At 57.8% G+C, this 18,167-nt stretch overlaps 1 protein-coding gene across 3 annotated transcripts; it reads left to right on the plus strand.

Moving 5' to 3' along the window:
• The first annotated feature begins 2,932 nt into the window (after positions 1-2,932).
• ETV7 (ETS variant transcription factor 7) lies at positions 2,933-17,912 on the plus strand. Of its 3 annotated transcripts, XR_011388691.1 has the most exons (9): positions 2,933-3,230; positions 4,348-4,483; positions 9,502-9,666; positions 10,401-10,523; positions 13,193-13,441; positions 14,442-14,584; positions 14,718-14,915; positions 15,854-15,954; positions 16,056-16,092. XR_011388691.1 is itself a non-coding variant. In XM_070074148.1 (8 exons), exons 1-8 carry the CDS (start codon positions 3,225-3,227, stop codon positions 16,153-16,155), a joined length of 1,023 nt encoding a protein of 340 aa, XP_069930249.1. In that variant the 5' UTR covers positions 2,989-3,224; the 3' UTR covers positions 16,156-17,912. The 3 variants fall into 3 exon arrangements, 2 of the variants coding, with proteins under 2 accessions (XP_069930249.1, XP_069930250.1); XM_070074148.1 differs by lacking the exon at positions 14,718-14,915 and having other exon boundaries at positions 2,989-3,230; positions 16,056-17,912; XM_070074149.1 differs by lacking the exon at positions 14,718-14,915 and having other exon boundaries at positions 2,992-3,230; positions 13,367-13,441; positions 16,056-17,912.
• Positions 17,913-18,167: the final 255 nt, after the last annotated feature.

The raw sequence follows: 18,167 nt of genomic DNA on the forward strand, positions 1-18,167 counted from the left end.
GTGTGTGCATAGTGTGGATGTTTGTATAGTGTGTATTGTGAGCATGTGTGTATACAGTGTGTATTGTGAGTGTGTATATAGTGTGTATTGTTAGAGTGCATATAGCATGTATTGTGAGTGTGTGTGTATAGTGTGTATACTGTGGATGTGTGTGTATAGTGTGTATTATGAGTGTGCATGTAAAGTGTGGATGTGTGTGTATAGTGTGTATTGTGAGTATGTGTATAGTGAGCTGTGTATAGTGTAGAAGTGTGTGTACAGTGTATATTGTGAGTGTGTGTATATAGTGTGGATGTGTGTGTACAGAATGTATTGTGTGTGTACAGTGTGGATGTGTGTGTATAGTGTGGATGTGTGTGTATAGTGTGTATTGTGAGTGTGTGTATAGTGTGCTGTGTTTAGTGTGGATGTGTGTGTACAGTGTGTATTGTGAGTGTGTGTATAGTGTGGATGTGTCTGTATAGTGTGTATTGTGAGTGTGTGTATAGTGTGCTGTGTTTAGTGTGGATGTGTGTACAGTGTGTATTGTGAGTGTGTGTATAGTGTGGATGTGTGTGTACAGTGTGTATTGTGAGTGTGTGTATAGTGTGGATCTGTGAGTGTGTGTACAGTGTGGATGTGTCTGGTGTGTATTGTGAGCATGTGTGTATAGTGTGGATGTGTGTGTATAGTGTGTAGTATGAGTGTGTGTATAGTGTGGATGTGTGTGTATAGTGTGTATTGTGAGTGTATGTGTAAAGTGTGGATGTGTGTGTACAGTGTGTATTGTGAGTGTGTGTATAGTGTGGATGTGTGAACAGTGTATATTGTGAGTGTGTGTGTATAGTGTGTATTGTGAGTGTATGTGTAAAGTGTGGATGTGTGTGTACAGTGTGTATTGTGAGTGTGTGTGTATAGTGTGGATGTGTGTGAACAGTGTATATTGTGAGTGTGTGTGTATAGTGTGGATGTGTGTGTACAGTGTGTATTATGAGTGTGTGTACAGTGTGGATGTTTGTGTATAGTGTGTATTGTGAGCGTGTGTGTATAGTGTATATTGTGAGTGTGTGTATAGTGTATATTGTGAGTGTGTGTTTAGTGTATATTGTGAGTGTGTGTATAGTGTGGATGTGTGTATTGCGAGTGTGTGTGCACACACGCACAGGAAGGGAGCAGCACCCGCTGCTGTGTATGTTGACTTTCCAGCCCAGCACTGCTGTGGTGCTTTGCAGATGTTACGTCAGTAACTGTTCGTGACAGCCAGTAAACATTGCTCTGTCTTGCTGCTCTGCTGATGCTGACAGAGGCAGCGGTTGGTACAGAGAAGGTGGAGAGACGGAGCAGCAGGCTCAAGGGCTCACAGCCAGGAGGAGGCACGGCTGGGATTCCAAGCCACATAGGCTGTCCTGAGCCCAGATTTTTTTTTTTTTTTAGTTTATTTTCATTTTGTTTGGAGAAAGAGAGAAAGAGACAGCCAGACAAAGTGAGATCTTCCATCTGCTGGTTCATTCCCTAAATGCCTGCAACAGCTGGGGCTGGGTCAGGCGAAGCCGGGAGCCTGAAACTCCATCTCGTCTTCCACGTGGGTGGCAGGGAGCAGGTGCTTGAGTATTACCGGCTGCCTCCCAGGGTGAGCATTACCAGGAAGCTGGATGGAGGGCAAAGCAGCTGGAACTAAAACCAAGCGCTCACATATGACGTGCCAGGGTCCCAAGCTGAGTTAACTGCTGTACCAAACGCATGCTCTGCAGGCCCAGATTCCTTTTTTTTTTTAAAGATTTATTTTAGGGGCTAGCATTGTGGCATAGCAGATAAGACTGCCTCTTACAATGCTGGCATCCCATATGGGCACCCGTTCAAGTCCTGACTGCTCCACTTCCTATCCAGCTTCCTGCTATATGGCCTGGGAAGACAGTGGAGGATGGCCCAAGAACTTGGGCCCTTTGTACCCACTTGGGAGACCTGGAAGAAGCTCCTGGCTCCTGATTTCAGCCTGGCCCAGCTTGAAGTCATTTAGGGAGTGAACCAGCAGATGGAAGATCTCTCTCTCTCTTTCTGTCTCTTTCACTCTCTGTAAATTCTGCCTTTCAAATGAGTAAATAAATCTTTAAACAAATTTATTTTATTTATTTGAAAGGCAGAATCACAGAGAAAGAGGGAGAGAAAGGATTCTTCCATCCTCTGGTTCACTCCCCAAATGGCTTCAAAAGCTGAGGCTGGTCCAGGCTGAGGTCAGGAGCCAAGAGCTTCATCCAGCTTCCTCAAATGGGTGCAGGGGCCCAAGGACTTGAGCCATCTTCTGCTGCTTTCCCAGGTGCATTGACAGGGAGCAAGATCAAAAGTGTAGCAGCTGGGACTCGAACTGGCACCCATATGGGATTCTGGCATTGCAGGCAGGGGCTTAACCCACTCCGCCATGGCCCATCGCCCAGATTCTCAATGGAGCCACTGTGCCATCCTGCCTCTTGGAGAGCTTGCCATGGTCCACAGCCACTTCTTAGAGACATCTGAGTTGCTTCTAATCACTTCCTATTATAAACTGCGATAAACAGCCACCTGCATCTGGGATAGTTGTTGAACAAATTTCTGGAGGCAGGACTGCCGGGCCAGGAGTAAGTGGTCTGTGGCTTTGCTTTGGACCCTGCCACGCTGCCCTCCGTGGGGTGCCCACTCTGCACTTCCAGAGCCTCCTGATCCTCCGGTCTCAGCGCACACTGTGGATGCTGTCTGGGAAAGGTGTCAGACAGCTCCTCTGGTGGTCAGGGGCAGCGTCCCAACCCATCTGAGGGCCGCGGGGCCAGCCCCAGCTCCCTCGGCTGCTCGGATCCCGCCGAGTCCCGCCTCAGTGCCCCCTGGGAGTCGTGGCCAGGCTGCCCGAGGCGCTGAGTGCCGCCGGCGGGAGACCGCGAGCCGGGATCCCTGCCTCCCGCGCCGGCCAGCGTGCAGCATCCCCGGGTTCTGCCCGCAAGGGGCCGCCCCTAGCCTGCCCCGAGGATGCCCGATCCGGCTCTTTCGATTTCGTTTCCCGGAAGGATAGCGATTACCGGAGCTCCGTGCGCGCCTGCTCGACGGGGCACCCACGCACTCGCCCGGGCGCTTCTCGCCAGGAGTTTCCTGCTTCGCGAGCTTCCCATTTCTCCACGCCCAGTGAGGAGCTTCGGGAGAGGAGGCCGAGGGCCTCAGGGGCTCGGCAAGGGGAGCGCTGACGACAGAAAGCCGGGGGGACTCCCTCGCCTCCACCTGTAATGCAGGTAAGAGCCCCGTGACCGAACCGCGCAGCGCGCACGCAGAGCCACCCGGCCCTGATCCCTTCTCCTCCACCCGTTTTTCGCTGACTTTCCTGCTGGCTGGGACCTCACCTTCCAACGCAGTCCAAGACCTCACCTTCCATGCCCCCCCCGCCCCCGCCCCCGGGGTCCCCGCATCCGCAGACGCTGGTCACACCCCCTCGGTGCTAAGTGCGGCTCCGAAGGCGCACGCACGGCCCCTGCAGGCCCCCCCACTGCTGTCCCTTTGCCTCCTTGTCACCGTACACCGACGACATGTGAAGTCCCCCCACAAGCCATATCCTCGCAGCCTGCAAATGCAGTGGGCAACGACACCCCGTCCCCTCCGGAGCGACCCCTATAAGATCTGCTGTTTCCCCTAGGAGCCTCAGAACTTCCCCAGACGGGGCCCCTGTCACCCCCTCCGAGAGCTTTCCCCTCTCTGCCCTCTCTCCAAACCCACATCCCTCGCTGGAGCCCAGGAGGAGTAGACAAGGCACCTCCTGCCAGTCCCAGGCAAGACCAGGCCTTGAGTAACCCCTCCCTTGGCCCCACCCCTCAGGTTCTCGGGCTTGGTTGCCTGGGAAACAGCACCAACTTGGGGAGGGGGGCTAGGGGCCCACCAGCAGTGATTGGGAACTACCCCAAAAGGGTTGAACCCTGCTCTGCCACACCGTGATTTCTGGAGTTTGCTTTGCTGGCAGCAGATGCCAAAGTCTCTCCCTGCAGCCTGATTCCCGGACTCAGGAGCTGAGCACACAGCTCTGGGAGCTCCCACAGTGGGGAAATGCCGGGTTTTTCTCCTTTGCACCTTGGGGCAACTTCCTGTTTCCACCAAATCCTGCCACGGGTTTCCTCCCCCAGCCTGGTGAGTCAGTCACTCTCAGGTGGCCACGGCTGACGGTGGGACTGTGCAGCCCGTCCTCCATCGGCCGGACCCTGGGTTCAGACACTTCTCCTGCTGGCTTATCTAGCTCCAGCCCCTGGGGTTCCCCGAGCCGTTCTCCCTCTCTTCCCCTCTGAAATAATTCTTGCCACCGTAAGTGAGACCGAGCCTTCCCAGGATGCTCTCCTTTGATGCCCTCGCTTTCGCTCTCACTAGGAGCCTGCAGCGGCTGGCTCTCCCCTCCGCCCGCCAGCAGCTCGACCACCCCCGGGAGCCCACGGCCGAGCCCCATGTGACGCTCAAGTGAACCTACCGGGCGGGGCGGGCATCTGCAAGCTGCCCGGGAGACTCCGTAAGTAGAGGGGTGCAGAAGAGCTCTTCTCACCTAAGGAGTTGCCTTCTGTCGTTTGCTACTGCTGTGCTGGGTTTCAGTTTTTCCTTGGGGAGGGATCAGAGAAGGCATACAGCAAACACGGAAGGGCGCCAGTGCTCCCTGGAGAGATGAGGGTTGGAGTTGAGTGAGTGACCGCATCTCTTCCAACTTAAAGACAGAGTCGGGGACATTGCCAGTGGGGAAGCTAAACCGTGAACACTTGTAACATACACGCAGAGTCTTCTTGGAAATACTTCTGTTTAATTTCAATTGTTACCAAATCGCATGTGCTTATTGTCAAAATCTGGGCAAGGACAGAGAAGCATAAGCAAGACATATAGAACAGCCAAATTCACCCAAAGATGACCGGGGGAGAGTCGGCGGTCAGAGCCTTCCTCCCCAAGGCTGTGTTCCCTCCCGAGCTGGCCGCAGATGAATACGCATGCTCAGATCACACAGGGACTCCGTGGAGGCGAAGGCAAACCTTGGTCCTGCTGATGGTCTTCTAAGAGGTTTTAACATGCGCTTTGTCAGTCGTGCAAATCAGCGGACAGGTGCCGGCTGCCCGCTGGCTGTGTTCTGTGGTCTGGGTGGGCTTTTTGGGCAGCTGCGGACTAGCCTGGTTATGGAGCATCCGGGCTGCTTCTGGCTCAGCCGGCCCAGGAGCTGGAACATGCCTTCGCGATTTCACACCTGTCTGATTTCCTGGCCACAGCCAGCTTTTGGAGCCGCTGAGAGGACAGAGCTGAGAGCGAAGTGGAACGTCGGGTATGACTTCACCCATCTTGAGAGGAGCAGGGGCTTCTTCCGCATCTCCCACACGGGTTCAGGGGTCCAGGGACTTTGGGCCATCTTCCGCTGCTTTCTCAGGTGCATTAGCAGGGAGCTGGGTTGAAAGTGGAGCAGCTGAGACTTGAATTGGGTCTCCTATGGGATGCCGGCACCACAGGCCACAGCTTCACCTGCTGCATCACAACACCAGCCCCAAGGACAGAAATTTTTTTTAAAGATTTATTTATTTATTTGAAAGTTACACACAGAGAGAGGAGAAAGAGAGAGGTCTTCCATCTGCTGGTTGACTCTCCAACTGGCTGCAACAGCCAGAGCTACACCGATACGAAGCCAGGAGCCAGGAATTTCTTCCAGGTCTCCCATTGTGGTGCAGGGGCCCAAGGATTTGGGCCATCTTCTACTGCTTTCCCAGGCCATAGCAGAGAGTTGGATCAGAAGTGGAGCAGCTGGGACTAGAACCGGCACCCATATGGGATGCTGGCGCTTCAGGAAGCGGCTTTACCCGCTATGCCACAGCATCAGCCCTGAGGGTGGAAATTTGAACACAACTTCTGAGCCGCACTTCCCATAGTGAGGTTCAAACACAAGACCTACAACTCTCCTCCAAGCACTGGGAGGTTGAATTTCTGAAAGACCGACCTCCCCAAGCTCAGAGGCTCACTCAGCAGTTGTTGAATGAATGAGAGACCAGGGGCCTTCCTCAGGGACACCAAGACCTCCCAAGAATGTGGGAGGCCTGGGTGGGGGGTCGCCAGTCTCCCCGCACACCCAGTGGCAGCATTCCTCCCCTCCAGGGCGCCCTCGTCCCTGGTAGCACAGCAGAGGCTGTGGCCCATTGCATCCTAGACTAGCGCTCCTGTGACACTTCTCCTGCTCCTCTGTTGAGACTTCCCTGGAGCAGATCCTAGAACACCAGGGAGCAGCGGAGGGGGGGAGAGAGAAAAGAAAAAGCATAAATTGTTCTTGGGGCCATCATCCCCGTGGGCGCATGGACCTCGTGCCCACTGCAGACCTCCGGGGAGCACATGGCACACACCCAAAGTTCTCCAGCTACACAGTAAGGAAGCTGGGGCCTTACCACCCCCTGCCCAGCGGTGATGGGGTGAGGGCTGTTTCTTTGAAAATGGACTCTCCAGCATGCCCACGCTCCCCTGTATTTATCAGCTCAGGGGAGCTCCTGCAGCCAGAAAAAATGTCCCCAGACAGAGCCCGGGGCTGGAGTGCAGGGGTGACAGCCACATCTTCTGTATCTGTCATCTTAGATTCCGTGACTCGTCTTTAATGAAACTTCTGGAAGTATTCAGACAGCCCAGTGCTGGCCCTCAGTTCTTGTCTAACACCAGGTGACCCATTTTCCCTGACAACAGCATCCCTGATAAGCAAACCGTTGCCAGGTGACCCGGGAGGCGGGGCTGACTCAGCCCTTCGGGCCCCACCTTCTCGGGTCCCGGATGTGCACCTCGGGACACCTCTCTGACACTTGTTCCCCACCCCCGACTTCTACCCCCTTAATCAGGGCAGATTTTTGCCTCTGCAGGAAGTGAACGCACCCAAGGGATGGTGCTTAGCTTTGGGAGTCGGTGCTCAGTGCAGCACACAGGCCGTCTTCCATGGAGCTCCCTGGGGGTGTGCATTTGCTTGGTAAACAAAGACCATCGTCAGCAGAGCAAGGGGAAGTCCACTAGGAGGACATGTGGGGAGAGGGATCCCTAGGGGCTCCGGCAGAGTGACCCTCATGCAGGATTGGGAAAGGGTAGAGGCTTCCCACTGTGCCCCCGCCCTGGTGCACATCCACGCAGGTCTACCCATGGCCGGTGAGTGGGGCAGGAGGCAGGGATGCGGCTACAGTGCAGGCCCCAGGACCCCCTGTGTGACCACCCCCGCAGCCTCATTCAGTGACAGAGACTGGGCACAGGAGCCACCTGGGCTGCTCTGCCTTCCTGGGCCAGCTGGTTCCCAGGGCAAATCTCCTGGGAACCTGGCTCAGCAGGTCTGGGAGGGGCCCGAGACTGCATTTCTGGCAAGCTCATGGGGATGCCGCTGCTGGAGGTCTGAGGACCACCTTCTGCAATTGTCACAGCACTCATCAAGGCTCAGCGGGGAGAGGAAAGCAATGGAGTGGGTCCAGAGAAATAAAAAAAATAATAATAAAAACAAAATAAAGGGGATGGGCATTTAGCCTCATGGTTAAGACCCTCACGTCCCCCACTGGAGCTCCTGGCTCGGAGTCCTGGGTCTGGCTCCTGACTCCAGCTTCCTGCTGATGCACGCCCTGGGAGGCAGTAGTGATGCCTCAAGTATGTGGGTCCCTGCCCCCCGTGTGGGAGACCTGGATGTGTTCCTGGCCCCTGGCTTTGGCCCTGGCCTGGCCTCAGCTGTTGGGGGTATATGGAGAATGGACCAGCAGCTGACAGCCCAGTCTCCATTTGTCTCTCTCTGCCTCTCAAAACAGAAATCCTGCCTCAGTCATCTATTAACATCACACACACACACACACACACACACACTCTCACACACACACACACACACACACTCTTATTCTGGAGTTCCGTCTTTTCTCCCAGCGACACCTGTCCACCATAGTGTGTGACCACTAGATCGTAATCCCGAGGCTTTGTGGTAGGGAATGCTGTATAAGGCTAATTCTTGCTTCTACTCTTTTTATTTTCCCCTTAAAATTCATATTCCGGCTGGCTTCAGACATTTATTCTTCTTTCTTTTCACATAGAAGGGCAACTTCTCCGTCCTCCCAAACCGGCTGCATCTCTCACTTTCCCGCTGCTCTGCCCCTGCCCCTGCCTGCTGGGCAGTATCAACCCCGCCCCTGGCTGGTTCCCATGTGGGACCCTCCTCCTGCCGGCCTCTCCCCGCGCCTCGTCCCCAGCACTGAGCCCGCCTGGCAGGTGGCCCGTGTGCATTAGCGCATCAGCTATTGCTGAGTGAGTGGAGCAGTGATGGGGCAGATACGCTTTTCCCGCTTTGAACATGGAACCCAATTTGATTTCTTGTGCTGTTTGGGCATGAGGCAGGCAGAGGTTGGTTTAGTCTTTGTCATTACAGAGGTGCAGCTTTGGACAGTTTCCTCTCTCTTCTGCCTCAGTCTGCTTAGCTGCAGAAACTGGACTGGATGAGCAGAGTCTGTTGGCCCCCCGGGGGCACACATTAGCAGATCGGCTCTACCGGAAGAGGAGGAGTCAGGGCTCAAACCCCGGAGCTCTGATATGGGGCGCAGGTGTCCCAAGCAGTGTCTTAATCGCAGTGCCAAACACCATTCCCTAGCTATTTATTTTTTAGTGGAGGAAGGAGCCCATAAAGGCAAAAGCACAGAGGGCCCACAGAAGTCATAACACAGCCATGCTCACCCTCACCCAAACCAAGGAAGCCAATAATTGTGTCCGAGGGGCCGGTGTTGCGGTGCGGCAGGTTAAGCGCTGCTTGCCACGCCCACATCCCACGGGGAAGTGCTGGTTTGAGTCCCAGCTGCTCCACTCGTGATCCGCTAGCTCCCTGCTAATGCTTCTGCGAAAGCAAATGATGCCCACATACTTGGATCCCTGTCATCCCTGTGGGAGACCAGGACGGAGTTCCCGGCTCCTGGCTTCAGACCTGGCTCCAGGCTATTTTGAGGAGTGAACCAGAGGATGCAAGACCTCCCTCTCTCTCTCTCTCTCTGTCACTCTGCTATCAAATAAATACATAAAACTTTTTTTTTTAATTGGCATAGGAGCATAACAAGCCCAGGAGAGTGGCAAAACAGGAGAAATAAAATAGCCACTCGTCTGGGTATTGCCGGCAATGGTTCAAGTTGTGTTTAGTGAGCACCTGCTGTGCCCCAGCAGACCCATCCAGGGCCCAGCATGTAGTAAGTCCTCAGTAAACATTTGCCAAGTGAATGATTGGGAAGCAGGCAGGGGTACCAGCAATAAGTGGATACATATGCAATGATAAACACATGCAAATAAAAGTTTTATCAAATGTACAATGCAATTGCAAAGTAAGGTGCCGGGAGGGGCAAGTAACTCAGTAACAGGGGAGGTGACCACGGGGTTGCCGGGCAGGACCGGAGAGCGTCTGCGTGCATGCAGCCATCCCGATGGGCTTCTTTGGGGAGGTGGCCTACAAGCCAGAGGTTGAAGCGGCAGCGGCGAGGGCCGGCTCTGCCCAGGGGTCCGCCCCGGCTTCCCCAGCCCACGCTGCCCCTGCAGGCCTGCAGCCCGCCCTGTGGAGCCGGGAAGACGTCCTGCACTGGCTGCGCTGGGCGGAGCGGGAGTACGCGCTGCGGAGTCCCAGCGAGCTCGGCTTCCAGATGAACGGCCGCGCGCTCTGCTTCCTCACCAAGGACGATTTCCGGCTTCGCGCTCCCGGCTCAGGTCAGGCTTCCCTCTGGTCTCTGGGGGCCCTGCAGGCGCCCTGCTCCGGGCTCCGGCGCCGGCTGGCCCCGCCCTCAGCTGCCGGGCTCCCACCTGTCCCTGTTTACTCACCTCTTCCTGTTTAGGCTGAGTTGGCATGTTTAAAAAAACACACCCGTGTGTTCCACGGGGCCTGGCCTTTGGCCAAGGAAGCCAAATGAGCCCCAGCCCCCAGTGACCACCGCCGCTGGGGGTCCCAGGACGCCTCTCTCAGCCAACTGCTCTCTTTCTTGTCCTCTCACTGGTGCCATGGCCAGGGCCCCGTTCCCACCTTGCAAGAAGAGTCTGCCATTGCTTTGTGCCTTGGAAGGCAGGGACAGTCTTCATAAAGCCTGGAGAATCCCATGGGCGTTAGGAGAGTTGCCTCTGCTCCTAGGGATGTGAGGTACGGTGTGCAGTGTGTGCACTGCCCACAGGTTCTCAGACAACAGAGTGGGCCTGGGAAGCAGCCTGACCTTGCAAAGGACAGGCCCTGGGGGCAGCTGCATCCCCAGCGGGGAGAGAGGTTTTTTTTAGAAGTTGGTTCACCAGGGGGCTCTGCCCATTGCCAGGCCGGGACTTCCGCCAGCAGCCGTGGGAGCCTACCCCCCCCCCCCCCCCCCCCCGCCCCAGCACAAAGCTTGCCTCCAGGTGTTCCCGCCCTCACCCTGGGAGGCAGTGACCGCAGCCTGCCGTCCTGCCCCCTCCCACCCCAGGTAACGTCCTGTATGAGCTGCTCCAGTGCATCAAGACCCAGCGGCGAGCCCTGGCGCGCGGGCCCTGGTTTGGAGGGGCGTGGAGGCAGCTGTCCGCGCGGCCCTCCCCACGGCCCCTGGCAGGTGAGGACGCTCCTCGGGGAGCCCTGAGCCCCCTCCCCTAAATCTGCCTCATCTGGAGGGCCCTCTCCCCCTCCCCCTGGCCCCTCTCCTGTCCAACCTACCGCCTGTCCCTACTTCCTGTCCTCCCGCTGGCCCCATGGGACGCGGCTGCAGGGACCCCAGGGTCCTTGGACTGCACCCCTGAGCCCTTCCTTGCTTTGCCTGCGGGCCCCCTGCCTCATTGGACTTCCACCCACCCTCACCACTCCTTTGCTGTCCCCTTTTGCACGTCACTGGGGGCAGAGCACAGGCCCGGGGCCTCTTCTCTCCTCTCCTCACCACACTTGGTGCTGGACGGGTGGGATGCGTTCCTGGGCCCATGATTCCCACTCGGGCCTCGGTGGCTCTGGATCGCAGCCTTACGCGCCCCACGCTGCCTGCCCCACGCCTGCACTGGGCTGCCCAGCAGGCGCTTCGACCCCAGGAGCCCCTGCCGTCTTCCCCAGCCCAGCCCCACCCCTGCTGTGCTCACACCCAGACGCTGGAGGTCAGCAAATCCTGCCGCCCCCTGCCGCAGGCAGCCCCTTCCCACCGTCCACAGCTGCTTGGCCAGCCCTCTGGGAGACCTGCCGTCTCGCTGGTCTCCTTGCTGCAGCTCTTGGCGTCCTGTGACCTGTTCTCACAGAGAGGCCAGAGCCAGGTGGTGTCATTCTCCCTCAAATCTTCCTGGGCTCCCTTTGCACCGCATCAAAGCTGCAGGTCTTACCATGACTCCTGCCCTCCTCCTCTGGCGCCCCCTGCTGTCATGTCGCTGGAACTGCAGGCCTCCTTCCTCAGCAGAGGAGCCAGACCCACCCTGCCACAGGACCTTTGCATGAGCCACTTTGTCCTCTATCTCCTCAAGTCTCTGGCTAGCTTGTTGGTGAGGCCTTCCCTGACCAGCTTCTCTAAAACTGCCCTCTGGCTCCCATATGCTTTATGGTGTTTAATTCCCATATTGTATATTGCCTCTATTTTCTTTATCTTTTAAATGTTTTAAATGTTTCCTTTTCATCCACTTGAAAGGCATGGTGACATAGAAAGATACACACACATACACAGAGAGAGAGAGAGAGAGAGAGAGAAATCTTCTATCTGCTGCTTCACTCCCCAAATGCCCATGACAGCCAGGGCTGGGTCAGACTAAAGCCAGGAGCCAGGAGCTCCATCAGAGTCTCCCACATCGGTGGCAGGGACTCAAGCACCTGGGCCGTCATCTGCTGCCTTTCCAGGGTACTTTGGTAGGAAGGTGGATTAGAAGCAGAGCAGCCAATGGCCTGGGAAAGCAGTAGAAGATGTCCCAAGTCCTGGGCCCCTCCACTCGCGTGGGAGACACAGGGGAAGCTCCTGGCTCCCAGCTTCAGATCAGCGCAGCTCCAGCCATTGCAGCCATCTGGGGAGTGAACCAGCAGATGGAAGCCCCCCCCCCCCCCCCGCCTCTCCTTCTCTCTCTGTGTAACTGTGACTTTCAAATACATAAATAAATAAATAAATAAATCTTAAAAAAAAAAAAAAAAAGCAGAAGCTGAGCAGCCAGGACTGGAGCCGGGACTTGACCTGGCTCTGTGATGTGGGCTGCGGGCACCCAAAGCAGCAGCCTAGCCTGCTGTGCCACAATGCCCGCCCTCCTTTTATATGAATCATCTTTTTTTTTTTTTTTTTTTTTTTGACAGGCAGAGTGGACAATGAGAGAGAGTGAGACAGAGAGAAAGGTCTTCCTTTGCCGTTGGTTCACCCTCCAATGGCCGCCGTGGCCGGCGCGCTGCGGCCGGCGCACCGCGCTGATCCGATGGCAGGAGCCAGGAGCCAGGTGCTTTTCCTGGTCTCCCATGGGGTGCAGGGCCCAAGCACCTGGGCCATCCTCCACTGCACTCCCTGGCCACAGCAGAGGGCTGGCCTGGAAGAGCGGCAACCGGGACAGAATCCGGCGCCCCGACCGGGACTAGAACCCGGTGTGCCGGCGCCGCTAGGCGGAGGATTAGCCTAGTGAGCCGCGGCACCGGCCTATATGAATCATCTTTTCTCCACCCCCCCAGACCCCCACCTGCTAGAGTATAAGCTCCATGAGGGCAGGTTTTTTTTTGTTTTTGTTTTTTGTTTTTGTCTTTTGTCGGGGGCATGGGATGGGGTGGCTTCAGAGATGTACTGCCAAAATCCTTAGACCAGTGCCTGGATTCCCCATAAATATTCCCAGTGGAGTGGGCACTGGGCAGAGGACAGCTGGCTTCTAGACCTGGCACTGTAGTTAAGCGAGAGAGGGAGAGACGGAGAGAAAGGTCTTCCATCTGCTGGTTCACTGGGCCAATCCAAAGCCAGGAGCCAGGAGCTTCTTCTGGGTCTCCCACGTGAGTGCAGGGGACCAAGCACTTGGGCCATCTTCTGCTGCTTCCCCAGGTCACAGCAGTGGAGCAGCTGGGACCCAGGATGCCCACTCACAGGGGATGCTGACGTCACAGAGGGTGGTGGCGTCACAGAGGGTGGCTTCACCCACTGTGCCACAGCACCTGCCTCCCCCCACCCCCCACCCGCTTAGCCTTGTAGGACATTTAACAGGGAGCTGGTCTGAGAGCTGGCTTCATTCCCACCAGCCCGCCGCTCTCTGCAGCCCCCCCCCCCCCGACCTTCTAGCAGGAAGCGTGTTGCACCCCCAGGCTCAGATCTGCTCACAGAGGGAACCACGCCCCCCCGGACAGCCCCCTACAGGGGCCTCCTGCAGCAGCCACCACACCCGGGGCTCGCTGGCTCCCTCAGCCATCTGGACGCCCTCGCCCTGGCCAAGTGGCCCCTGGGCTGGGAGGAGACCCTCAACGTGTTTCGCTGTGCAGGGCTGGGCTCCAGGACCTCCAGGCTCCGCCTCCTCCCCAGGGTGCCACGGGCCCCCAGGGACGGCAGGACAGCTGGTGAGTGGGAACTGCTCTGGGGCAGGAGGGGATGGGCAGAGGGGCCAGGGTGATAAGGACCAGGGCTGTGTTGACCTGGGGTCTGTGCAGGCTCCCAGGTGGCTGTCTGGGTTGCCAAGCCCAGCCCGTCTCTAGGGCAGGCACAATTCTGCAGCCACAGGCAGGCGTTTGGTTGGCATGGGGTAGCCTCCCTTTTAAAACTTTGTTCACAAATTGTCAAGTGCTTCCTAGTGCCGGGCAACGTTCCAGCCCATTTCCTTAATTCCATAGCAGAGTTTGAGGTTGGCCCTGTTGTTAGCCCCATTTCACAGATAGGGAAACTGAGGCACGGAGGAGTTCAGGGCCTTCTCCAAGATCCAGTGGCTTCTGTTTGCATTCGTTGTTGAATGACTAATAGGCCACCAGATGGGCAGAGAAGCTGGCTGGGTGCGGGGAGCTGTTTTGCAGCCTTGGAAGGACCTCGGGGCGCAGCTTGGCTTTGGGCTAGGGAATTATTGAAGTCACTAAAAACCCAAGTATTGGATTGTTTTAAAGGTTATTTATTTATCTACTTGAAAGGCAGAGTGACAGAGAGAAGGAGAGAGAAAGAGAGGAAAATCTTCCATCTCTTGGTTCACTCCCCAAATGGCCACAACAGCTGGGGCTGGTCCAGGCTCAAGCTAAGAGCCAGGAGCTTCTTCCGGGTCTCCCACGTGGGTGCAGGGGCCCCACGGTTAGCAGCGCAGGAGGGAGGGTGCGTGTTGGGACCCACAGAAGCCCGGGGCACTGGGGGATCTGGAGGCAGGGGTGCAGCCCCACCGTGGACCCCCGACGGAGCGCGCAGGCTGGGCGAGAATGCCAGCTCCGCTTGCCACTGGGAGCTGCGGGCTCCAGCCCCCCGCTGGAGTGCGGAGGATGGCAGGGGTCCTGCTCCCACCATGACTCTCATCTTCGCGCTTGCGCTCCCACGCCTTGACCTCGAGTCCGCCTGCCCCCACCTCACCCCTGTTCTGCGTTGCAGACTGCCGGCTGCTGTGGGATTTCGTGTACCAGCTGCTCCTCGATCCCCGGTACGAGCCCTACATCAGGTGGGAGGACAAGGACGCCAAGATCTTTCGCGTTGTGGATCCCAACGGGCTCGCCGGACTCTGGGGGAAGCACAAGGTGAAGTCCAGCCGGCCGGCAGGGGGCGTAGCATACCCAGGCGCGGGCGGCCCCGGGGGCCAGCGTGGACCCCCAGCACCGGGGGACGGCCCTCCACGAATGGGGCCTTCACCCTTGGCTTGGGGACCGGCAGGGGCCTCTGGTGGATGGCCAGCACTGCTGAAGCGCCGGCGCCGTCGTCCGTTGCTTCTTCCCGGCCTTGGCCAGCTCGGCGGCTTTCACAGTCTGTGTGCAGCGCTCCGTGTCTTGGCCCGCGGGAGCGCCGGGTGTCTGGGCTGGGAAGGCCGAATTCCCATCGAGGGGGATGCCGGGACCCACGGAGCGGCGGCAGGTGATCTTGGGTGGTTGGCCCCGCATTCTTATCTTTTTTTTTTTTTAATTTCTATTTATTTATTTGAAAGTCAGAGTTACACAGAGGGGCAGAGGCAGAGAGAGAGCGCGCGCGCGAGAGGTCTTCCATCCACTCTCCAAATGGCCACAGCGACTGGAGCTGCGCCAATCTGAAGCCAGGAGCCAGCAGCTTTTTCCAGGTCTCCCACGAGGGTGCAGGAGCCCGAGATGACTTGGGCCATCTTCTACTGCTTTCCCAGGCCATAGCAGAGAGCTGGATCAGAAGTGGAGCAGCCGGGACTTGAACCGGCGCCCATATGGGATGCCGGCGCTGCGGGCAGCTGCTTTACCATTAGGCCCCAGTGCTGGCTCCTATCATTTATTTTTAATTTAGGAATTTTATAAAAGGTTTGTTGGGGCCAGCACCTCTCTGCCTCTTCTCGCTCTGTGTAACTCTTTCAAATAGAGAAAGAAATCTTTTTTTTTTTTTTTTTTTTTGACAGGCAGAGTTAGAGAGAAAGAGAAAGGTCTTCCTTCTATTGGTTCACCCCCCACAAATGGCTGCTGCGGCCGGCGCACTTCCTCCTGGTCTCCCATGGGGTGGCAGGGGTCCAAGCACTTGGGCCATTCTCCACTGAACTCCCGGGCCACAGCAGAGAGCTGGCCTGGAAGAGGAGCAACCGGGACAGAATCCGGCACCCCGACCGGGACTAGAACCTGGTGTGCCGGCGCCGCTAGGTGGAGGATTAGCCTAGTTAGCCACGGCGCTGGCCTCAAATAGATAAATCTATAAAAATAAATAAAAGGTTTGTTGATTCAAAAGGCAGAGCAGCAGAGAGGGAGACACACACACACACACACACACACACACACAGACACACATGCCCGGTACAGCTGGGCCTGGGCCAGGGGCCTGACACGGGCCGCTTCACCTTCCAGAACCGAGTGAATATGACCTACGAGAAGCTGTCCCGAGCCCTGCGCCACTATTATAAGCTCAACATCATCAGGAAGGAACCCGGGCAGAAACTCGTGTTCAGGTGAGGAGCAGGGCTGGGGCTGGGCGGGCTGGAAGCCCCCTGCAGCTGGGCGGGGTGGGGTGGGGGGAGCTGATAATTTGCCCCTGGGGCCTGAATTCTAGGTTTCTAAAGACTCCAGGGAAGGCGGCCCGAGCCAAGGGCATCTGCCAGGAGCAGGATGGAACGGCACGCGAGGACGAGATGCCGGAAGTCTCTCCATGAGGGCTGGCTGGGTGCAGGCACCTGGGGCTGGGCAGGGGGCACGGAGTGTCCCCTAGAGGCTGCGCCCCTCTCCCAGGGTGGCTTCTGTACTTGGAAGATGGCATCTGACGTCACGGGGTTGGGGGGCTTCAGGGCTGCCCGCTGCTCGGAGCCTCCGGCCCGCACCCAGGACATGGCGGGAGGGATGGAGCTAAGTGGAGGACGGGGCTGGACCGTCCTCCTGCCCTGGCTGGCGACCCATCTGCACTCTGCCGGGCATCAAGGCCCAGCCCTGCGCGTTACACAGGAAGGGGATGGCAGTGCCTCATTGAGACTCATCGTTCCCCATCCACAAAAGGGGCGCGCTTATAAACCCCCGTCAGAGGCGCTGAGGCACGCCTGGGAGGGAGGCTCAGGACCACGCCAGCCTCCAGCACAGTAATGACCGCGGCGAGGTGCTCGCCCGGGGCCCAGCCTGGGCGACAGGTCTTGCCTCTGGTTTACCTTGTTTAATTCACGCCCCCTGCCTCCCGCCCCCCAGAGGTTAGAGATGAGGAGACCAGCCGGAGTCCCATTTTCCTCCAGGGCCCCTGGATGCACTTGGGCCCGACCTCTCTGCTCTGAGCTCCTTAGCAGTCCGGTTTGCCTGGCCCCCGCCCTCCTCCGAAGTTTTCAGCTCATTGGTGCCTTGGGGATGAGGACCACCCCTCCCCCCATGCTCCTGGCATCCCTCGCCCTCCTGTGTGCTGTGTGACCTTGGACAAGCTGCTGCACCTCTCTGGAGTCCACGGTCTCTAACCTCGAAAGTGAGGCTGCCACTCCAGGAGGCTGGGACCAGGCCGCGTTTGTGACGTGCTTGGGACCTGGCTGCCGGCTGGGAGGGACCCTCAGCCGCTCCACAGCAGGGACACGGCTCCTCCCCAGTCCCAGTGATGGACAGCCCCCGCCCCCCCAGCCCCCGTCCCTGCCAGCCCGGAGGAAGGGACGCAGTGTGGGGGCAATGGGGGAGGGGTGCTCTTACTGCACTGTGAACATGTGTGGGCCCCCAGGGACTCCCAGCCTTTGGGTCTCGGGGCTGGGGAGGCTCAGGCCAGGGGAGCTCCGGGCTGTTCTGTCTGGCGCCTGCTGGAAAAGGCTGCACCCTCCCAGCCCGTTGGCCAGGCTCCAGGGTGGCCCCCTGACCCCCCACCATGCCTAGCCCCCCCCCAGCCACGGAGCTGGAAAGGGAGGCGCTGCTACTCTCCCCACCCCCGCCGAGCCCCAGCCCTGGCCAGGCGCGCAGCTGCCGCTGAAGCCCCATTTCTCACAGTCTCGGCACTGTGCCCAGGGTCACTTGCCCCAGGTACATTTGCTGGCCAGTGTGTTGATGGCTGTCAGTGGCCGGGGACCGTGAGCCGCACCGGCACTGGCACCACAGGGTCAGGGGCCCCAGATTCTGGAACTTTCCCCTTGCCCTCCCCATGGGGGGCGGGGCTCCACCCTTTTCTCCATTTGCCCAGGGGCGTGGGCCCTGGTCTGGGGATGGATCTCGAAGACTGAACACCTGCTGTGGACCTGGCACCAAGCTTCAAGCGGACGTCCATTGTTTTCCACTGGGGGGGGGGGGAGGGTGGGGCGGGAAAGCTCCCGGTGTGAGAATGGGGGGGGGGATTCCCACAGCAGGTGTCGGAACCAGGAGACAGATGGCCAGGGCTGGAAAAGTCGCCGCCAGTCCCAGCCTCTTCTGCTGTTGACACCTGACTTCAGTGTCGGCAGCAAATAAAGAGCTTTGGAGAAAAGTGAGCGTGTTGGGAAGTCCATTAGCGAGACGGATGACGCAGCCCCTGTCCCTTGCTGGGAACCCTGGGCGCCGCTCCCTTGTCCCGGCTGCCCTGTCTCATGTCTTCCCTTCGCTCCAGCACTGGCTTCAGTCCCCGTCTTGGGCAGGAGCCTGGTTCACACTTTATTTTAGTTAGATGATACTTTTTAAAAAAGATTTATTTTATTTATGTGAAAGGCAGAGAGAGAGAGAGAGAGAGAGAGAGAGAGAGAGA

The sequence above is a fragment of the Oryctolagus cuniculus genome, chromosome 5, assembly GCF_964237555.1.
Source record: "Oryctolagus cuniculus chromosome 5, mOryCun1.1, whole genome shotgun sequence".
Taxonomy (NCBI): domain Eukaryota; kingdom Metazoa; phylum Chordata; class Mammalia; order Lagomorpha; family Leporidae; genus Oryctolagus; species Oryctolagus cuniculus.